At 41.8% G+C, this 20,810-nt stretch overlaps 1 protein-coding gene across 1 annotated transcript in view; it reads right to left on the reverse strand.

Moving 5' to 3' along the window:
• Positions 1-20,810, reverse strand: part of SSBP2 (single stranded DNA binding protein 2) — a 665,549-nt gene that overhangs the window by 472,507 nt on the left and 172,232 nt on the right. Inside the window, exon 2 of the mRNA XM_030193336.1 lies at positions 1,410-1,482. Coding sequence (XP_030049196.1) covers positions 1,410-1,482 — 73 coding nt within the window. The remainder of the gene's footprint in view (positions 1-1,409; positions 1,483-20,810) is intronic.

Genomic DNA, 20,810 nt, shown 5'->3' on the forward strand with positions numbered 1-20,810 from the left:
AAAGCCTGCCATGAGTGGGAAAGTGTGGGGTACAAATGTAACAAAAAAATAAATAAATAAAATAAGCAACTCTTCCTTAGCATGCTCCAGTAATGAAGAATAAATTCACAAACCTACTTGAATTTTCTCTCTCTCATACACACACACACACATGGTAAAGAAAAAAAAAGTAACCCCCTAGAGTTTTTTGCAGTTTGCTCAGCAACTGCTTTGAATTTCAACATGAAATTTTACATACTTATTTAGTCATCAAACTTACAAATTATATTAAACAACATTTAATTACCTTAAGCTAGCTTGATGTTACTGACATTTTAGGGTTACAGCCTAGCGATTTTCGCACATTAAAAATGTTTGAGCTAAAACACAGTAAAATAACATTTTTCAAACAATAAACAATGTGTCAGAATTTCATAGTCACTGTGACTGCTCAAAGTGTCCACCCCTAGATTTAACAAAGACCTTCTGTCACTTTAGGAAGTCCTTAACAGTCTTGTTGATCGGTCCCTGTGGCAGACTGTCCCAGATCATCTGCAGCGCTTCCTTGAGTTCAGCGATTGTTTGCGGCTTTGGGTGGAGCTTGTGATAGGCCTACAACATTGCTCCCCAGGCAAACGTCTATGTCACTGTGACGTCATTAACAATAAACTGGTACTCCATTCTTTTTTTCAAATAATGGTAGTTTTACAGTGCAAACATTTTTGAATGCACAATAATCACTAGGTGATCCTAACAAATCATATATTCTAACAAGCCATTTAAACTCTTGTTGTACTATCACATTATTGCATAAAGGTCATTGTACCCATATCTTCATTTTAGGTCTTCAGCTACTTTCACTCTCCCTTTTCCTTTTTTTTCCCCTTTCTCCTGCCCTTCCATGTTCCCAATTTCCTTATCATTTATTTTTCTCCCTAAACATATTATACATTTTCTATTTTCAAGATATTTACTTAAATCTTAAAAAATTATGAAGTTTAAGTTTTGAGAAATTTATTATAATGTGTTAAAGGTTATCAGGTTATCACTTTGCATAACTTACTAGAAAATGTACAAATAAGATAATATACATTTTTGAATATCTATTTTCCCTGTTCCAATGTGTATCCCTTTTTTTCTAACAAAAATTTCAATAAAATCTCTTTAAAAAAAAAACAATAATCACTAGGTGGTAACGCTAAAAAATCTGTAACTTTACCGTATTTAAAGATAATCTCATTCCACTCAGCACATAAACATAGATAATAACAACAAATAAAGCTGTAGAATTTCACATTGAAATTCCAAGTGGTTGCTGAGAAAACAGCAAAAAAAGTCTCTAGGGGTTACTTAAATAAAAAGAGAGATAATACATAGAAAGACATATCAACACAAAACAACTAAAGTGAATAAAATGAGAAGAAAGTTACCTCTGACAAAAATGTTTGAGCGGACTTCTGTGCTCCCACATGGAGTAGGTATTCATATACGTACAGCGCTAACCTGAAAAATAACAAAACTTCATTAGGTACATAAACTTGTCAGCTTTTTTATCTGAAAATGTTCCAAGAATTAAGCACTTTTTAACTGTTGCCAAATTTCAAACAAACATTACATGCTCAGAGTAAAAGCAAGTGCACTACTGTCTTAACCTGCCATAAATGTCAAATTCAAAGATCTTCATGGAAGGGGTCTAGTCCCAAAGATTTGCACCCTCTCTAGCTATTATCATATATACTCAATTGATTTTCTCTTAATCAATTAATCCACATTTTTTCTTTATACTATGCAGGTCACTTTGCAAAGATATTTATAAAGCCACATTATGGCAAAGGAACTCAGATTAAAGGGAACTTAACACACATAAAACCATATAACGTGTTAAATCACACATAGCCTGTGCTATTTCAGTATAATGTACAAAAATGTGGCCCAATGCATATAAAAATGATCAGCTATGTCACATGCAAAGTAGCTCATTATTAATGCAGCTGAGGTAAAACTTCAAAAGCTGCATTATTTATGCAACGTTAACAATATTTTCAGAGGTATTGCTAACTTTCTTCCAAGAGGAAGTTAAAGAGGTCGTACAGTATGTAAAAAAAAACTAAAGAAATTCCCTCCTTCCCACCACCATACTACTGACTCCTTTATAAATATGTACAGCCCCCCTCCAAATCCACCACTGCACCCTCTTCAATCTCCCTGAAGACAAAAATTATGCCCCCCCCCCCCCAATCCACCAGAAAATGGGAGTATGTGCTATGGTCAGATCACAGCAAACTTATTTTTATACTTCAATGGAAAAAAGGTGGAAAGGATAGTGAGATAAAATCTAAACAAACTTTTCTAGCTAAAGGAAAGATAGTTGAACAAAAATATTGAATGTCTATGTTGTAAATACAGAAAGTCTTACCACCTAATTGTATTCACTTTATGAGAAATTGGGATGATTTGAGCATACTTTGGACAAAATAGCACCACTTAAAACAAAAACCAGAACAAAGAAGAAAAATGTCCATGGTTTAACCTACAGTTCAAAGAGACAAAAACCTGCACAGGCAATTGGAAAGGAAATGGTCCAAAGATATATCAGAAAGTAATAAAATACTGTGGAGGAAAGCCTTAAGAGACTATGGGCCAAATTCTATAAATGGCACCTTAAAAATCAGAGCCGAAAAACCATGTGGTTAGTGTGACTCTATAAAGTACACCTAAACTTAGGCGTAGTTTATAGAATATGCACACGTGCCGTTCTTGCAACTAAAACGTAGGTGCACTCGTTTAGGCCACCCAAAACCAGGTCTGCCTTGAATAGAAAACAGCCCACAGAACCCCTTTGTGCATCTCCTGCTGAACAACATGCTTGGTAAACTGGCTGTAACTGCTCAAAAATCCATGTTACTGGCCCGGTAAGTATAATGCATCTTCTTCCCTTCAGTTCTGGAGCAAAACAGAGCTACCAAGTTACCCATTCCAGGAAGGAGACATTTTGGCTAGACCTGGTTTTAAACTTACATCCCAAAGAGTGTAGTATTTGTAGTCCATGATTCTATCCACTGAAATCAGTGCAGCAGGTCCCATCATGATGAGGCTGACAGAAATCCAGGACTGGAAAAAAAAAAAACACTTCCTCCTGGAATGGTAACTTGGCAGCTCTGGCATAATCTGGAGCAATTATTGGATCTTTAGAGAAGAACCAACAATTGAAACTGTTAGGCATTTTTCTGACTACTTAAAGGAATTAGCAGTTGCAGTCAAGAACATGCCTGATCAGCACTGAAGTCATGTTACTGCCCGACTAATCCACTCTCATTAGTGGAAGAATGTGATGAAGAATCTACTACTACTACTAATCTGCCTTTCAAACCCCTCATGCTAGAGGTACAACAGGCAGCGGCTGTCTGTCCTCTTCTCTCCTATAGGGGTCAACATTTGCCCTCCATGTCTTATGATCCTGGCCAGAAAGCTTCAAATGTCACAGGTTCTGGTACACTTTCAGGAGTTGTGACTGGGAGGATAGGCAGAACCATTGTCCCTAGATCAGCTATTCTCAACCGGTGTGTTTCGACACACGGCAACGAGAGGTGTGTCCCAGGGATGGCACACAAAGCACTCTGCTTTTATCTTTTTTTAGCACAGTCTCTCTTCACTTTCCTTCCCTTCCCCTTCCCTCCCATCACAGATACAGCAGCTCACTCTCTTCTGACCGCAGCCCCCACCCGTGACTTCAGCATCTTTCCTTCGCCAGCCCCCTCCCCTGGTGGTAAAACCTCACCTCTCTGCCGGCATAAAGAGGGTTTTAGAGGGCTCATACTTTTCACCACAAGTGTAACAGTTAGAGTGGGATATAGTCTTGGGGTCCCTGCAATGACCACTAGGCTACTCCAGGGTCCTGCTTGCTGCTCTAATAGGACTGGCCATAACATCTGATGCTGTCATAGAGGCTGGAATGTACTGTTTCTTTCACATCTTTGGAGGGTGGGAGGGGGTCAGTGACCACTGGGGGAGTAACGGGAGTTCATGCCTATTCCTTTCAGTGGTCATCTGTTCATTTAGGGTACCTTTTTATGACTTAGTCGTGATTGAAACAGGTCCAGACCAAAATGTCCAACTTTAAACTCTGGACGTTTTTGCTTTGTTCCATTATGGCAGAAAAATATCTAAGTTGTGGGAACATCCAAATCCCACCCCCAACATGCCCTCTTGTGATTTGGACGCACTGCAGATGAACTACATAGAAAAACATTTTTAAAATACAGTTTACAGTTTATTCTTATAATCCATAATAACCACCAACTTCTACATGGATTACAGAATCAAGAAGTCCAGTCAATTTCCAGATTATTACAATTTTCAAATTCCATACAACAATGGGTTCAAAAGTAGCAATTTGGACGTTTTCGCAAGAAAAACGTTCATCTGCCACTTTATGCCACTTTTTTGGACATTTTTAAAAAAAATAAACCCAACAGTCTCTTAGGCAACTGAATTAAAGCAGATCGAAAAAAGTGTTTGTAGAGGTCTCCAGCCAGTCTGCCTCTTTTCTCTCTTACACATCCCACTTGCCTTCTGCCAATACACCTATGAAAACAATTTAACTGTATTTAAAGATCACTCAAGAAGCAGTGTAATCTAAACCCTAAAACCCTGTCTGATGTTATGACACACTAAAATTATATTAACTTTTTGATGTCATCTCAGTAAGGCCAACACATCGGGCCAGTTTTTACCGTGTTCTGGAAAAAGGGCCTTTTTTTAAGAGGTTGGAAAATGGACGTGCGGCAAAACAAAAACCAGTGCACATCCATTTTCAGCCTGAGACCTTACCACCATCCACTGACTTAGCGGTAAAGTCTCACGCGCAACCCAGGCAATAGACATGCAGCGCGCGCCCACTGCTGTTTACCAATGGGCAAGCATCACGTGGTAGAAAATAGAAAATATTTTCTATCGCATGTTTTCGGCATGCATCAAATTCAGAATTACCGCCTGGGGAATGCGGTAGCTGGGCAGTAATGCAGATTTAGTGCATGCTGGACATGCATAGGCTCTTACATGCCTTTGTAAAACGGCCTCTAAAACACCTCTGGCGAACATACATATACATAAAAGAGCATGAGAGAATGACGAATAACACATAACTTATACCACAACCCAAAAAAGAAACATGAGAACAGTGAGTGACCAGAAAGTCTCCCGCCAATATGGAAGAATATAAAAACTGCCTTACCTTGAAGCACTGTACCACTAAAAACTAAAGTGTATAGCAAGAAATGCTGTACATACTCAGTAAGAGCATTTAAAAAAGATTGTCATGGTCTACAGTAATGCAGCGATGCAGCTGCATGCTCAGTACCTCAAAACTTAATTATGAATACAGAGCAAAACCTACAGCCTGATTGAACCACAAAAAATGTATGACTATATAATTTTGGGTGAGAATTTACTGGGGGGGAAGGGGATTCTGCATGTGGCAATTGACACCTCGAGATGGGAAATGTCAGGGGGGATCTGATCTAGAAAGTAATCGGTGAGTGGGAAGTGTCTGGGGGGAACTGACCAGGTAGTTACTTGCTAGATACTGCTGGGAACACCTCCAACAGTTAGCACACAGGCTTTGTACTTACTGCACAGTAAGAGCAAAACTTTAGCACATCTTAGTAAAAGGACCCCCGGTAGGGTTACCATATGGCTCCAGAAAAAGGAGGACAGATTGACCCACTCCAGGTTTTACTTCCATTGCTTTCAATGGAAGCAAAACCCGGAGTAGATCAATGTGTCCTCCTTTTTCTGGAGCCATATGGTAACCCGGTCCCCGATGGTGCATTTGCTTTTTCCCCCTTTGCAAGCAGCTGTTCATCACCGAGGAGGACCCCTGGGTGTAGTGCTTGGAGCTGAAGTGTTTTTGGTGATGCCCTAACACCAGCAAGTTTCATCTTGTCTCGACAGCTTCCTTGCAATGTGCCTATAATTTAGTGCGTGGGATGTTTTTCTTTGAGACCTCTGTTCAGAGATGGTATGAAGACTGAAGGCAGAACTGTTCCTCAGAACTGCAACGTGTAGAAATGTTGGGAAGCTGGATGGGCCACATGCAAATCCTGTCTGGGAGGGTTCTACATGGGTCTTTTGACACTCTCAGATTTGGCTTTTGCACAGGTTTGTGGTACATGAAAAGAGCAGGATGCTTCATGCTTAAAAGCAGATTAAGAAATGTCATTTCAAGATTAATACATGGTGTTAGCCCTGTTACTGAAGTGTGTTAAGCACTTACCACATAAATTAGCATGTTACCTGCTACCACACATACATGAGTATGGCTTTTGAGTTATTTTTACAATTACTGTGCACTAATTTGCATCTAAAGGCATCTTCTGTTAGAGGTGGAACAAAGCAAGGCATGGGCGGAGAATACTGCAGTTAGCACACGGTGACTACCGCATGTGGACAATGTTGTAGTTAGAAAGTGCCAAGTGCATCCATGCTAATTGCAACCACAGAACCCTGAGTTAATGGACAATTTACAAGTGACTTGCAAAAGAAATGCTAGGCATACCTCTAATAGGTGTCATATTAAATTTGAACTTTCCACACATTAATTTCTTACATGTACTTTAGTAAAAGGACCCCTAAAAGAGGATAGAGGGCATGTAAAGAATAAAAATAATAATAGCAGTTGCTGTATACGATTATATTGTAATAAATTGAGAGAATGGCCCAATTTTTCTACTCTTTTGTGATCCACCTTGAGCCGCAATCGTGTTAGATTACATTAAGTACATAAGTAATGCCATACTGGGAAAAAACCAAGGGTCCATCTAGCCCAGCATCCTGTCCACGACAGCGATCAATCCAGGCCAAGGGCACCTGGCAAGCTTCCCAAACGCACAAACATTCTATACATGTTATTCCTAGAAAAGCAACTGTTTTTAATTCAGTAAGAAAGTACTAAACAAAGTTAGGAATGTTAGGAATTATTAGGAAAGGAATGGAAAACAAAAATGAGAATATTATAATACTCCATCATGCGACCACATCTCGAATACTGTGTGCAATTCTAGTCACCACTTCTAAAAAAGGTACACAGAAGGGCAACAAAAATGATAAAGAAGATGGAAGGACTTCTCTATGAGGAAAGGCTAAAGCAGCTAGGTCTCTTCAGCTTGGAGAAGACACAACTGAGGGGAGACACGATAGAGGTCTATAAAATAGTGAGTGGAGTGGAACAGGTAGAGGTGAATCACTCACTTACTTTTTCCAAAAATACTAGGACTAGGGGGCATGCGATGAAGTTACTAAGTAGTAAATTTAAAACAAACCGGAGAAAATATTTCTTCACTTAACCTTTAATTAAACTCTAGAATTCGTTGCCAGAGAATGTGGTAAAAGAGGTTTGCTTAGTAAGGTTTAAAAAAGGTTTGGATAATTTCCTAAAAGCCCATAAGCTATTATTAAGATGGACTTTGGAAAATCCACTTATTCCAGGATAAGCAGTATAATATCTGTTTTACTATTCTGAGATTTTGCCAGGTACTTGTGACCTGGATTAGCCACTCTTGGAAACAAGATACTGGCCTTGATAGACCTTTGGCTGTCCCAGTATGGCAATGCTTATGTTTTTATGTACAACTGCTACTGTTCAGCAAAATTGGAACAGAAATTTGCATGTATTAATAGAATAGAAAGAGAGGTGGGGGGGGGGGGGGGGGTCTCTGATTTTAGGTTTTAACTGATATACACCAGTAAAATACACCCCTGAGGCAAAACAATTAAAATAGGTGTTTATTTGGATATACAACACTTCCCCAGTACTCTCTCTCAAACTCTCCATTCAGTTTTCGTGTCTTTTTTTATGCTGACAACACCTTAGTGACAAAACACAGTTTTGATTCTACCACAAAAAGTCCCAAGCAGTATCATTTGAAGAATGAACCACTGATAACTATAGCTATTCCGAATCCTCAGAGATCCTTTCTTTGCTGGAAAATTTACAAAATCATCTTCTGCCTCTCATTCAGTTTCTCTGTACATACATGCATGTCATGGAGGCTGTGCATGTATAACCATGCTCCTGATGGACTTATGTTTGCTCTGAGAAAGTATAATTATATTTCACTTTGAGGGGTGCCCTAGGCAAATAAAAAAATTAGGAGGGGAACAGGCAGCTGGCACCAACACAGCATCACCCTAAGCCCCTGAATACAAACACCACTTCAACAGGGATTAGTAGGCCACAGCTGTAGTAAGCAAAGGTAATGGGAATACAACCCTCTACTGCCCAATCTATTACGGAAATAGCATAACAAGCATAAGACAAGAGAATACCTCATTATTAGCCCAATAGTCCAACCCCCAGAAGCTGACCAAGTTATCCTGGTGTTGTGATGTGACCCACCACAGGCATAGCTAGGGTACCACCCTCAAGGTCGGCTTTCAGGCCAACTTGAGTGGTCAGTCACCCAACAAATCTTCATACTCCAGCTACCGCACAAGAGTCCTGAGGGCCACACTGCAGACCATACTTGAAGACTGGAAGGTGACCAACTTAATGCCAGTTTTTAAAAAGGGTTCCAGGGGTGATACTGGAAACTACAGACTAGCAAAACTGACATCAGTGCTGGGCAAAATGGTAGAAACTATTATAAAGAACAAAATTACTGAACATATATAGGGTGAGGCAAAAAAAGTAACCCTCCACAGTTGTTTGTAGTTTTCTCAACAACTACTTTGAATTTCAACAAGAAATTTTATGTACTTATTTAGTCATCATAATTATGTATTACTATTAAACAACATTTAATTATCTTAAGGTATGTTGATGTTACTGACATTTTACCATTAAAAATGATTGAGCTAAAACATAGCAAAATAAAATGATGCAATTAACAATGTCAAAATATATATAAACTCAGGAAGGGATTTGGGCTGTACCCTTACTGAGGAAGAGTGTAGGTCATATCTGAAATCTATCTACAAACAGCGGCTTTCCATTCCGCAGAGGGAGCGGCTACATCGGTGGCTGCTCAGAACACATATATCTCCTCACAGAGCACAGAAGGCGGGGTTTGCTGCAGCAGGAACATGCCCAAAATGTAACCAGGGTGCGGCCTCTCTGGGCCACATGTTCTGGAGTTGTCCCTATGTGGAGCGGTTCTGGAAACAAGTTATAAGGGGGGTAGACCAACTATGACACTGTACACTTGTGTGGGAACCTTCAATTTTATTTAATATCTTTAAGTACACTGCAGATCCCCCGGAGGGCTTCAGGGCATTTGCAAAGATGGCAATATATTTTGGAATAACTACCATTTTGCAATTTTGGAGAGCGAAAGAAACACCCCCTCTGCAGACATGGCGCTCGCAGTTAGTGAGACAAATGAGAATTGATAGGTGTGGAGTGCCTGATTTGGAAAGCCCTGCGGGCCTCAGGTTTAAGGCACAGTGGGAGGCACTTTGGGTCACCCTCCCGTCCAGAGCGCAAAGTTTATTGCTGAATTTCTGTCCCTTCTCCGGTGCCCTTTTGCCCTGTCACTAGGCGGGGAGCCTGTTAATATTGATGCAGGTTGTGTAGTACTCTCTGACAAGAGGACTTCAAACTATATCACTCTGGCAGTCTTTTTAGGTATACAGGACGTCATGACAGGCACCACCACATTTGATATTTGTGAGAGACCCGAACAATACATATCGTTGAACCTGTAGGGAACATAGGGGGGAAAGGGTAGAGGGTGGGACTGGTTGGGTAGGAGGGTAAGAGAGGGGACACACCTTAAGGGCAATACTGTTTAGACAACTTACACATGTTGCTTTGATATTAAATGAGAATTAGTCCTGGAACAAGTTTGCCAGACAATTGATGGTTTTTTTTTGTTTTTGTTTTTGTTTTTTTCCTTTATTGATATCAGTGTGTGACAATGCCCAAGGAGTACTAGTAGGCACTGGGAGGGAGGGAGGGGGAGAAAATATAAATGCCGTATTGTAATTTGCTGTGTTGATTGTATGGTGTTGGATGACATCTTTTTGTAAGTAACTTCTTTGACAAGTACCTGTTCAATTGTCAATTTTCAACTATTAAAAAAGATTTAAACATAAAATCAGGAATGTAATTAACATAAACACTTCCTCAAAGTTTCAAATCATATATAAAGAAAGTTACTACAATATATTCATAATACCCTTACAAATTTCAATACAAATTTATTAATTTCAACAAATCATATTAATAAAGCACAGCAAGTATTTCCCTTACATAAAATACAACATTTAAAAAAAGACTCTCTAACCCTAAAGAGTTTGTCCATGGTGAGTATAATCGATGGTATAGATGCAATCATCATACAGTAAGTGTCAAAAACATCCGTTCAGTCCTTGAAGAGGTCAATTCTCACACATGGAACTTCCTTTTAAAACTCCGTAGTTCATCAGCTTTTCATAGCAGTATAAGCATATAGTGGCATATTTTTGCAACTCCAATCTTAAAAGGATCATCCAGAATTTTGCAGTCGTGTTGACTTCACAGTGCTGAGCTTCCAGTTCTTGAGATGATACGCAGCCCCTCTCACCTTTGCTCTGAAACCTTGTTCACGCAGTGTCTGGATTCTCATTTCGCTACTGACACATTAACCACGACTGTTCTCCTGATCCGAAATGCTTTTAAAGAAATTATCATATTATCAAATACAAATTATTTACAAAAGTCTACATCACTGTGATATCATTAAAAGTAAGCTGCTACCCAATTTATTTTTCAAATAATGATAGTTTTACAGTACAAACATTTTTGAATACGTGAAAATCACTGGATGATCGCGATAAATAGTCTGTTACTTCACCATGTTTAAAAATAATCTCATTCCACTCAGCACACGAATGTAGATAGTAACACAAAATAAAGATGTAAAATGTCACACTTAAATTCCAAACAATCTTCAGGAAAGTTCTTACATTAATCATACCATTATATTATCATACAAATTTCTTTATTTACTTCAAAAACCATTTTTCTATAAAGAAGCACAGCAAACTATCAAAAACATATAGAACATAACACTACATTCATTCATTCCCCACATCTATAACATGTTAAAAACCTTGTCCAATATTTAGGAGTCAGTCTGTGGTGAAAATTTCCTTTCCAATGAATCACTAGTCCTCCAGGTGAACCGAATCAATCCAGTTCTACCCATCGCACAATCCCAGTTTGCACACATGGAAATCTTCCCAAACTCCTCAGTTCATTAGCTGGTCTAGAGTTAGGCACTCTCACTCCACTATCCAGATAGCTGTCCAGCCCGACACAAAATTTGTGTTTCGCTCAGTTGGCGTCATCAGGAGCTGTCAATCAAATCTCCGATAATACAAATATTCTTAACACACCATAGCTGGAAAACTCAACCAGTCCAACTTTCCATTGCTTCACAGAACTCCATACACATGTGTATCACTTAAATTCCAACCAGTTGCTGAGAAAACAACAAAAAACACTCTAGGGGGTTACTTTTTCTTTTGCATTGTCCTTTAGACAAACATGGTTCAATGGGACAGAGTCAACATGAAATCAGCCAAGGCAAGTCTTGGGAAAAATCCACAATTCAAGGAATAACATGTATAGAATGTTTGTACGTTTGGGAAGCTCGCCAGGTGCCCTTGGCCTGGATTGGCCGCTGTCGTGGACAGGATGCTGGGCTCGATGGACCCTTGGTCTTCTCCCAGTGTGGCATACTTATGTACTTAAGTCTCGCCTCACCAATCTGCTACATTTTATTTGAAGGCAAAAGTTCATTTGAGAATGGAGTGGATATAGCACCGCTCACGGAAGAGAGTGTGTATCAACAACTAGAAAAACTAAAGGTGGACAAAGCCATGGGACCGGATGGGATCCACCCCAGGATATTGAGGGAGCTCAGAGAGGTTCTGGTGGGTCCTCTTAAAGATTTGTTTAATAAATCCTTAGAAATGGGAGAGGTTCCAAGGGATTAGAGAACGGCGGAGGTGGTCCCTCTTCACAAAAGTGGTGATAGGGAAGAAGCTGGAAACTACAGGCTGGTAAGCCTCACTTCGATTATTGGAAAAGTAATGGAAGCGATGCTGAAGGAAAGGATAGTGAATTTCCTGGAAGAAAATGAGTTGCAAGATCTGAGACATGGTTTTACCAAAGGGAAATTGTGCCAAACGAATCTCATTGAATTCTTTGATTGGGTGACCGGAGAACTGAACCGTAGACGTGCTATAGACGTAATCTACTTAGATTTCAGCAAGGCTTTTGACACGGTTCCCCACAGGAGGCTCTTAAATAAACTGGATGGGCTGAAGATAGGACCCAAAGTGGTGAACTGGATTAGGACCTGGTTGACGGACAGGCGCCAGAGGGTGGTGGTGAATGGAGTTCGCTCGGAGGAGGGAAAGGTGAGTAGTGGAGTGCCTCAGGGATCGGTGCTGGGGCCGATTCTGTTCAATATATTTGTGAGTGACATTGCCGAAGGCTTACAAGGTAAAGTTTGACTATTTGCGGATGATACTAAGATTTGTAACACAGTGGACACCCCGGAGGGAGTGGAAAACATGAAAAAGGATCTGAAAAAGCTAGAAGAATGGTCTAAGGTTTGGCAATTAAAATTCAATGCGAAGAAATGCAAAGTGATGCACTTAGGGAGTAGAAATCCAAGAGAGGCGTATGTGTTAGGCGGTGAGAGTCTGCTAGGTACGGATGGGGAGAGGGATCTTGGGGTGATAGTATCTGAGGATCAGAAGGCGATGAAACAGTGTGACAAGGCGGTGGCCGTAGCTAGAAGGTTACTAGGCTGTATAGAGAGAGGTGTGACCAGCAGAAGAAAAGAGGTGTTGATGCCCCTGTACAAGTCGTTGGTGAGGCCCCACCTGGAGTATTGTGTTCAGTTTTGGAGGCCGTATCTTGCTAAGGATGTAAAAAGAATTGAAGCGGTGCAAAGAAAAGCTACGAGGATGGTATGGGATTTGCGTTACAAGACATATGAGGAGAGACTTTCGGAACCTGAACATGTATACCCTGGAGGAAAGAAGAAACAGGGGTGATATGATACAGACGTTCAAATATTTGAAAGGTATTAATCCGCAAACAAACCTTTTCCGGAGATGGGAAGGTGGTAGAACGAGAGGGCATGAAATGAGATTGAAGGGGGGCAGACTCAAGAAGAATGTCAGGAAGTATTTTTTCATGGAGAGGGTGGTGGATGCTTGGAATGCCCTCCCGCGGGAGGTGGTGGAGATGAAAACGGTAACGGAATTCAAACATGCGTGGGTAAACATAAAGGAATCCTGTGCAGAAGGAAGGGATCCTCAGGAGCTTAGCCTAGAATGGATGGTAGAGCTGGTGGTTGGGAGGCAGGGATAGTGTTGGGCAGACTTATACGGTCTGTGCCAGAGCCGGTGGTGGAAGGCAGGGATAGTGCTGGGCAGACTTATACGGTCTGTGCCAGAGCTGGTGGTCGGAGGCGAGACTGGTAGTTGGGAGGCGGGGATAGTGTTGGGCAGACTTATAGGGTCTGTGTCAGAGCTGGTGGTTGGGAGGCGGGGATAGGGCTGGCAGGAACTTATACGGTCTGTGCACTGAAGAGGACAGTACAAATAAAAAAGTAGCACATATGAATTTATCTTCTTGGGCAGACTGGATGGACCGTACAGGTCTTTTTCTGCCGTCATCTACTATGTTTACTATGTTTTTTTTTTTTTTTTTTTTTTTTTATGTTTAAACTGTTTTATTAACAATTCTCACAATACAAAGTGATGTAGAATATGCATATAGCATTGTTTGATATATAAAACAGCATTTTTACAACATATTCAACTTCGCCAAACACTTTTCATCCCCAATTTTTTCCCCCCCTTCCCCCTCCCCTTTTGATAATTCCTTGTCCCATGCTAACATTAGGTTTTGAGTGGCTCTTGTTCCTAATATCATACTCTCGAATACTTCATTAGGTAAAATAGTGCTTATCACAGAATATCAGTAACTAAACATCAAAACTCTAGATCACTGCCAAGCTTAGCCATTTACGTCTCACTCAACCCCTCCAAACCCTCCCCCCCCAATACCTCCCCCCCTTGCAAGCAGAATTCCACTTTAGATTAAATTATCTACTCCAGGCTATCCGTATTCTCCATTATTCTACTATTTATCAGGCATTAACAAGCAGACTACGTCCCCTCGGACTAAGCATTTGCAGGTATGGTGTCCAAATCTGCAGAAATCGCACTCTTCGTTTAGGCGATCGTTTTGAATCCCTAGCCTCCCAAGAGGCCAGGAGATGCACCTGATTGCGCCAATGCCAGTAAGCTGGCCCTTCCGATGAGACCCAGTATTGCATAATGCATTTTCGCGCTACCAAGCTCAGCTTTCTGCATAGCATTATAGCGGGGGCTCCTAATGGGGCAAACGCTCTTGGTTGATCCAACAGAAACTGCCGCTCCGTTCCTTGAACTCTGTTCCCCAATCGAATCAAAAACCCTCTTACCCTCTGCCAAAACATGCGCACCTTGGGGCATTGCCACAATGCATGATATAACGAGCTGGGACCCCCTCCACATTTAGAGCATCCCGAGTTGTCCGGCCCCAACATATGAGCCAGTTGTGTTCTAGACATATACCCCCGTAAGACCACTCTATAACCACACTCCCTCAGCCTCTCATCTGTTACCAACGCCCGTATGCCCTTCAAGGTAGCTGACACATCCCATGTTGCCAGGGAGATCCCCAAATCTTGTTCCCATTTTCGCTTAAGATCAACGTATTGCCTCTGAGGCCTACGCCTAGCCCGTGCCCCATACAGTGCTGATACAGATTGTTTCTCCATCTGCAACTCCTCAAAGAAAACCCTTAGCAGCTCTCCCATCTGCCCTCTCAGGGATATTTGGCTCAGGGACTTCACATAGTGTCGGACCTGTGCATAGGCAAATCTATTACCCCAAGCTGATCCCACTTTATCTTGAAGAGTGTCAAATGTTATCATTTCCCCATTGTCCAACAATAGGTGTTCCAATCTTGTGATGCCCAGCCCTTGCCACCTGCCAAATGTCGGGTTATCTATCCCTGCCTCAAAAGCAGGATTGCCTACGATTGGGATTTGATCTGTAACGTGTGGTTGGCCCCCCATTTGCCGCATCCACCACTGCCACGCCTCCCGAAGGGGTTGTAGTATGATACTTTTTTTAAATTTAGAGGGGAGCTGACTTCGAGGTAAGTGGAGCAATGCTAATATATCATAGGGAGCAAAAAAAGCTTCCTCCAAGCCCGTAGGTGTATAATACTGCGTGGCATTCACCACATCTACTAAGTGGCGCAGCAAACACGCCTGATTATACAGGAACACATCCGGGATACCCATTCCCCCCTGTCTCCAGCTCCCTATTAACTGATTTTGGCTAACTTTAGGCTTTTTGCCTGCCCAACAAAATCTACTGAAGAGGCGCATCATCCGCTTCAAATCAACTCGCGATAGACGTATGGGTAAAGTTTGAAGAACGTACAACCAGCGCGGAAACAACACCATTTGTACTACATGTATCCGTCCCATTAATGACAGTGGCAGACTCATCCAAGAGTCCAATTTAGTTTTTGTATATTCCAGTAAGATTTTAACATTCAACTGATATAAATCTAATGTATTCATTGTGAGTCGGATTCCTAAATATTTAAAGGACTCTCTGGCCCATCTCAACGGAAATTCGGGAGCCCAGTCCCTCTGGTTCACCTCTGGCGAAGCCAGCGCTTCTGACTTGTCTAGATTAATACGGAAACCTGAGTAGTCGCCATATTCACGAAAGGTTTCCAATAACGTATCTAAGGATTCCCTTGGGTTTGTGAGATGTACCAAAATGTCATCCGCAAATGCTGCAATCTTAAACATGTGTGTCCCTAAGCCAACTCCCCGGATCAAAGGGTTTGCCATGATGTCTCTAATAAGGGGATCTAAAACCAAAACAAAGAGAAGAGGGGACAATGGGCACCCCTGCCTCGTGCCCCTCCTAATACAGAAACTTTCCGATTCTATCCCGTTTACTCTCAGAGTGGCACATGGGTTGGCATATAAAGCATGTATTGCTTCAACAAATCTCCCTGAAAATCCATATTGTTCCAACGTGTCAAAAAGAAACTTCCAGTGAACCTTATCAAAGGCCTTTTCCGCATCAAAGCTGATCAGCAATGATGCTACCTTCGCCTGCGAGCTGTGTTCTAGTGATGTCAATATTGCTCTCAAGTTTTTACTCACAGCTCTACCTCCCACAAATCCTACTTGACTTTCATGAATCAACCTTGGGAGCAGCCTCGCCAGTCTATTAGCCAAGATTTTTGCCAATAACTTGGTATCATAATTTAACAGGGAGATAGGCCGGTACGATGTCGGCTCTAGAGGGTCCCTCCCCGGTTTCAACAAAACTATTATTTGAGCCCTATTCAAGTCTGGGGGTAACCTTTGTCTCTCTATCACTTGGTTCAAAAATCTAGTAATTGCAGGTATAACCCCTCCTTCCATTAATTTATAGAATTCTCCCCTTAAACCATCTGGTCCCGGGGCTTTTAGTCGTGGGCTGTGAGCAATAACCAAACTGACTTCATCTTCAGTAATTAATTGATTGAGACTATCCAGCTCTTGTATTGTAAGCTTTGGTAAAGCCAGATTTTCTAAATACATCTGGTTTAGCAGACCGTCTTCCTCTGGGGAAGCGTACAGCTCTTGATAAAAGGCCCGAAAAGTTTCACATATTGCTTTGTCTGATGTGTGGAGCCCTCCCCCCCTTTGTCTCAGTGCCAAAATATTCTTAGTCCCTCCCCGGGGGTTAATTATTTTTGACATCAACTTGCCTGTTTTATTACCATGTTTATAGAGCATATATCTATAGTATAACTGTGACTTGTGTGCCCTTTCTTGCAAAAGTACATTTAAGGCGGTCTGAAGTTCCAGCACTTGTTGTTTATCACCTATCGCGTGTGTCTCCCCATATCTCTTCCGTGACTTACAAAGTTGGGTACTCAAACGCAAGATGTTTCTATCTCGTGTCTTCCTCACAAAGTGTGCATGACTTATCACTTCACCTCTAAGAACCGCCTTAGCCGCTTCCCAAAACAAAACTGGGTCTTCTATGTGTTCTTGATTATGAGTACTGTATTCCGCCCAGCAAGCTTGTAACCTGCCTTTAAGCATTGGATCTGAACTGAACTCCAGGGGAAATTGCCATTTGTATTCCTGTGGAGTTGTACCACTTGGTATCCATTCTATCTTAACCCAGGCATGGTCCGACACCATGTACGGTCCTATCTCCGCTGTTGTCACTTCCCCAAACATCTGACGTGATGTCAGAATATAGTCAATTCTCGACTGAGTGGAGTGGGCCCGCGACAGGTGTGTATAGTCTTTCTCACCTGGGTGCAGCACCCGCCACACATCAACCAGGCCCAACATCTGGCTCAACTGTAAGAGGCCTCTATTATTATAACATGAAGAGGCCGTCTCCGGGGCTGATCTGTCCAGGGATGGGTCCCAAGTTGCATTTAAATCACCCCCCAGCACTATAGCTGCGTGCGGTTGCCTAAGCAAAAAATTTATCAAAGTTTGATAAAACTTCCGATCATATCTATTTGGAGCATAAACATTACAGATTAGCAGTTTCTGTCTCCCAACTACCACTTCCAATATAACATAGCGGCCTTCAGTATCAATCAGAAGTGGATTAATTACAGAGGCTATGCCTTTTCTAATTAGTATCGCTACTCCTCCCTTTTTACCCTGTGCATTTGCTGCTATACAATCCCCGACCCACCAGGTGCTGAGCTTGGCATGTTCAATCTGGTTCAGATGCGTCTCCTGCAAGAGTGCTATGTCCGCCCTTTGCCTATTTAATTGCTGTAAAATCTTAGAACGTTTGATTGGCGAATTAACTCCGCCTACATTCCACGTTAGTATTCTTACTATTCTTGGATTTGAAAGTGTGTGCCTTTCTCCATAAATGTCCACTGTTGTACTCGAGGGGGACATCCCAGCCTCTGCCCCCCCCCCACTTGCACCTCCACTGTGTCAACTTCATTGTTATGTTCTACATCCTTACTAATTAAGACTTGTGCCCTGCTTGCATCCTTCTTCCCTCCCCCCACCCCCTCCCCCCCCCAAACCCTATATCCCTTATTCTCAGGTCCACCAATTAGGACCTTGACTTCCTTACGTCTCTCCCTCCCCCCTCCGCATTATACAATGTTACAGTAAACATAAAACATAACTTTCTTGTCAAGCTGAGCAGACACTTACAGGGTCTCCCCCCTCTTACCAGGGGTTCAAATCGGTTCACCCACAGGCCGTGTCTGCCATATAGTGTCTTAATTAACAGCACAAAAAAAAAAAATAAATAAATAAAAATCAACGTTCAAGTCTAACTCACAAACCATAGGACCTTAACTTTCCAACTGCAGCCTTCTTGCCAATCTTTCTGCTACTATAAGTGGTCCATCTTTGTTCTTGGCTGGGAGATTACTGTAGTGTCTTATCTTGACCAATCAGGTCTCCGCTGACCTCTCCGTATGACATTACTCAGTGTTCTCAGAGTGTTCTCTTTCTATGCTGTTCAACTTGCATCTGAAGATAATGTTCCCAGCTGTTGTAGAAATTCTTTAGCCGCCCCTGCCGTCTCATATGTCTTAGTAATGCCATTATGCGTGACCCGCAATTTGGCAGGGTATTGTAGTGCAAATCTTATTTTCTTTTGGAATAGCGTTGAGCAAACCTCCGAAAACTGTCTCCTCCGTGTTGCTACCCCTGCTGAATAATCTTGGAAACATCTTACTGGGATTCCTTCATACTCTAATGCTTTCCCAGCTCTCAGCAACTTCATCACTTCTTGTTTTTGCGCATAGTTCAAAAATTTTAGAATTACCACTCTTGGCTTATTGGTGCCCGTCATTTTCATCCCGATGCGGTGAGCCCGTTCTATTTGTATCGGCCCCGAGGCTTCTGGGTATTGTAGTTCACTGGCAAACCAGCGTGCCAAAAAAACCTCCAAGCCCCGTTCGGGTAACGTTTCTGGCAGGCCCACCACTCGGATATTATTTCTCCTGGACCTGTTTTCTAAGTCCTCAATCTTTTCCTCCATCGCCTGCAGCTTTTTTTGAGTTATTTCTTGTATTGTCTCCACCTCCGTTACTCTATCCTCAATTTCACTCACACGTGTTTGAAAGCCTGCACAATCCCGAGAAAGATCTGTGAGCTGTTCTTTTACCTTTTCCAGGTTAGCATTTATGGGGGAAAGCCGGCGATCCAACATAGCTTCTAACACTGAGGACATTTCTGAGGTTATTTCGGCGATCCAGGCCGATGACACTGTCGGGCCCGGCGGACTTGCGGGCGGCGCCATCTTGTCTTCTGCTCCTCTACCACGGAGCTTATCTTTATGTACATTTTTCGCTGCCATTACGCCGCCAATTAAGTTAAAGTGTACGTTGCCGGCCTCTCTACCTTTTCAGGCTGCGGCGAATTTCGTTTTTAGATCGCGGTTTGTGAGCTGATCATGCGAAGGGGGGATTGAAGCCGGAGAGATCTTTTTCCTTCAACCCCTCGCGGTCATGACGTCACCGGAAGTGTGTTTACTATGTTTAAGGTATGAATAAACATGTGGATAAAGGGGAGCTGATTGATATCTAGAATTTCAAAAAGATTTTGACAGTGCCCCATAAGAGATATCTGAGAAAATTAAAAAGCCAAAGTATAAAATGTTCTGTTGTGGACTGGGATCTGGTTTAAAGATAGGAAAAGAGAGTAGAGTTAAATGACCAATTCTCTCAATGAAGGAAAGTGAATAGTGGAGTGCTGCAGGGATCTGTACTGGGACCAGTGCTTTTCAACATATTTATAAATGATTTGGAAATGGGAACCACGAGTGAGGTAATAAAGTTTGTAGATGGCACATGCAGACTGTGAGAAATTGCAGAAGGAACTAGGGAGGCTGGAAGACTGGGAATCCCCACGACAGAAGCAATTTAACGTGGACAAGTACAAAGTGATATATTGGAAAGAATAACCCAAATTGTAGCTGCATCATGCTAGGTTCCAATGAGGAAAAAGATTTTGGTGTCACTGTGGACAATACTCTGAAATCTTCTACTCAGTGTGCGGCGGTGGCAGCAGCAGAAAAGCACACTGTTAGGAAATATTAGGAAAGGAATAGAGAACAAATCAAAGAATATCATAATGCTCTGTATTGCTCCATGGGGATGCCACACCTTGAGTATTATGTGAAATTCTGGTAACCACGGCTCAAAAAAAAGATGTGGAGGTGTATTTTCAAAGCACTTAAGACTTACAAAGTTATGTGGAGGGGCATTTTCAATATGACAACTAAGTCCAACTTTGGATATTTTGAACAAAATGTCCAAAATCTGAATAGGAAAGAAGGTCATTTTCAAAAAGAAAAAAAACGTCTTTTTTTTTTTTTTTTTACTGTTTCGAACAAGGTTTTGTGCTTTGGGAGTTTTGTTTTTTGGTCCATTTTCAGGAAAAAAAAACAAGTGCAAAATATACAGATTTATGCCATTGGGATGTAGGAGGAGCCAGCATTTTTAGTAGATGAGTCCCCCAGATATCCCAGGAGAGCAATGGGGCACTCTAAAGGGCATTTCTGTGCACTTCATAAAAATGTTCCCAGTACAAATCTCACCTTTGATCCCTTATCTTGTCCCCTGAGCTCTCCAAAACCCATCCCAAACCCACTACCCCCCACTGTGCACCACTACAATAGCCCTTATGGGTGAAGGGGGCATCCTATATGTGGGTATAGTAGGGTTTGGGTGACTTTTGGAGGGGTCACAGTTTCCG

The sequence above is a fragment of the Microcaecilia unicolor genome, chromosome 2 (assembly GCF_901765095.1).
Source record: "Microcaecilia unicolor chromosome 2, aMicUni1.1, whole genome shotgun sequence".
In the NCBI taxonomy this organism is placed as follows: Eukaryota; Metazoa; Chordata; class Amphibia; order Gymnophiona; family Siphonopidae; genus Microcaecilia; species Microcaecilia unicolor.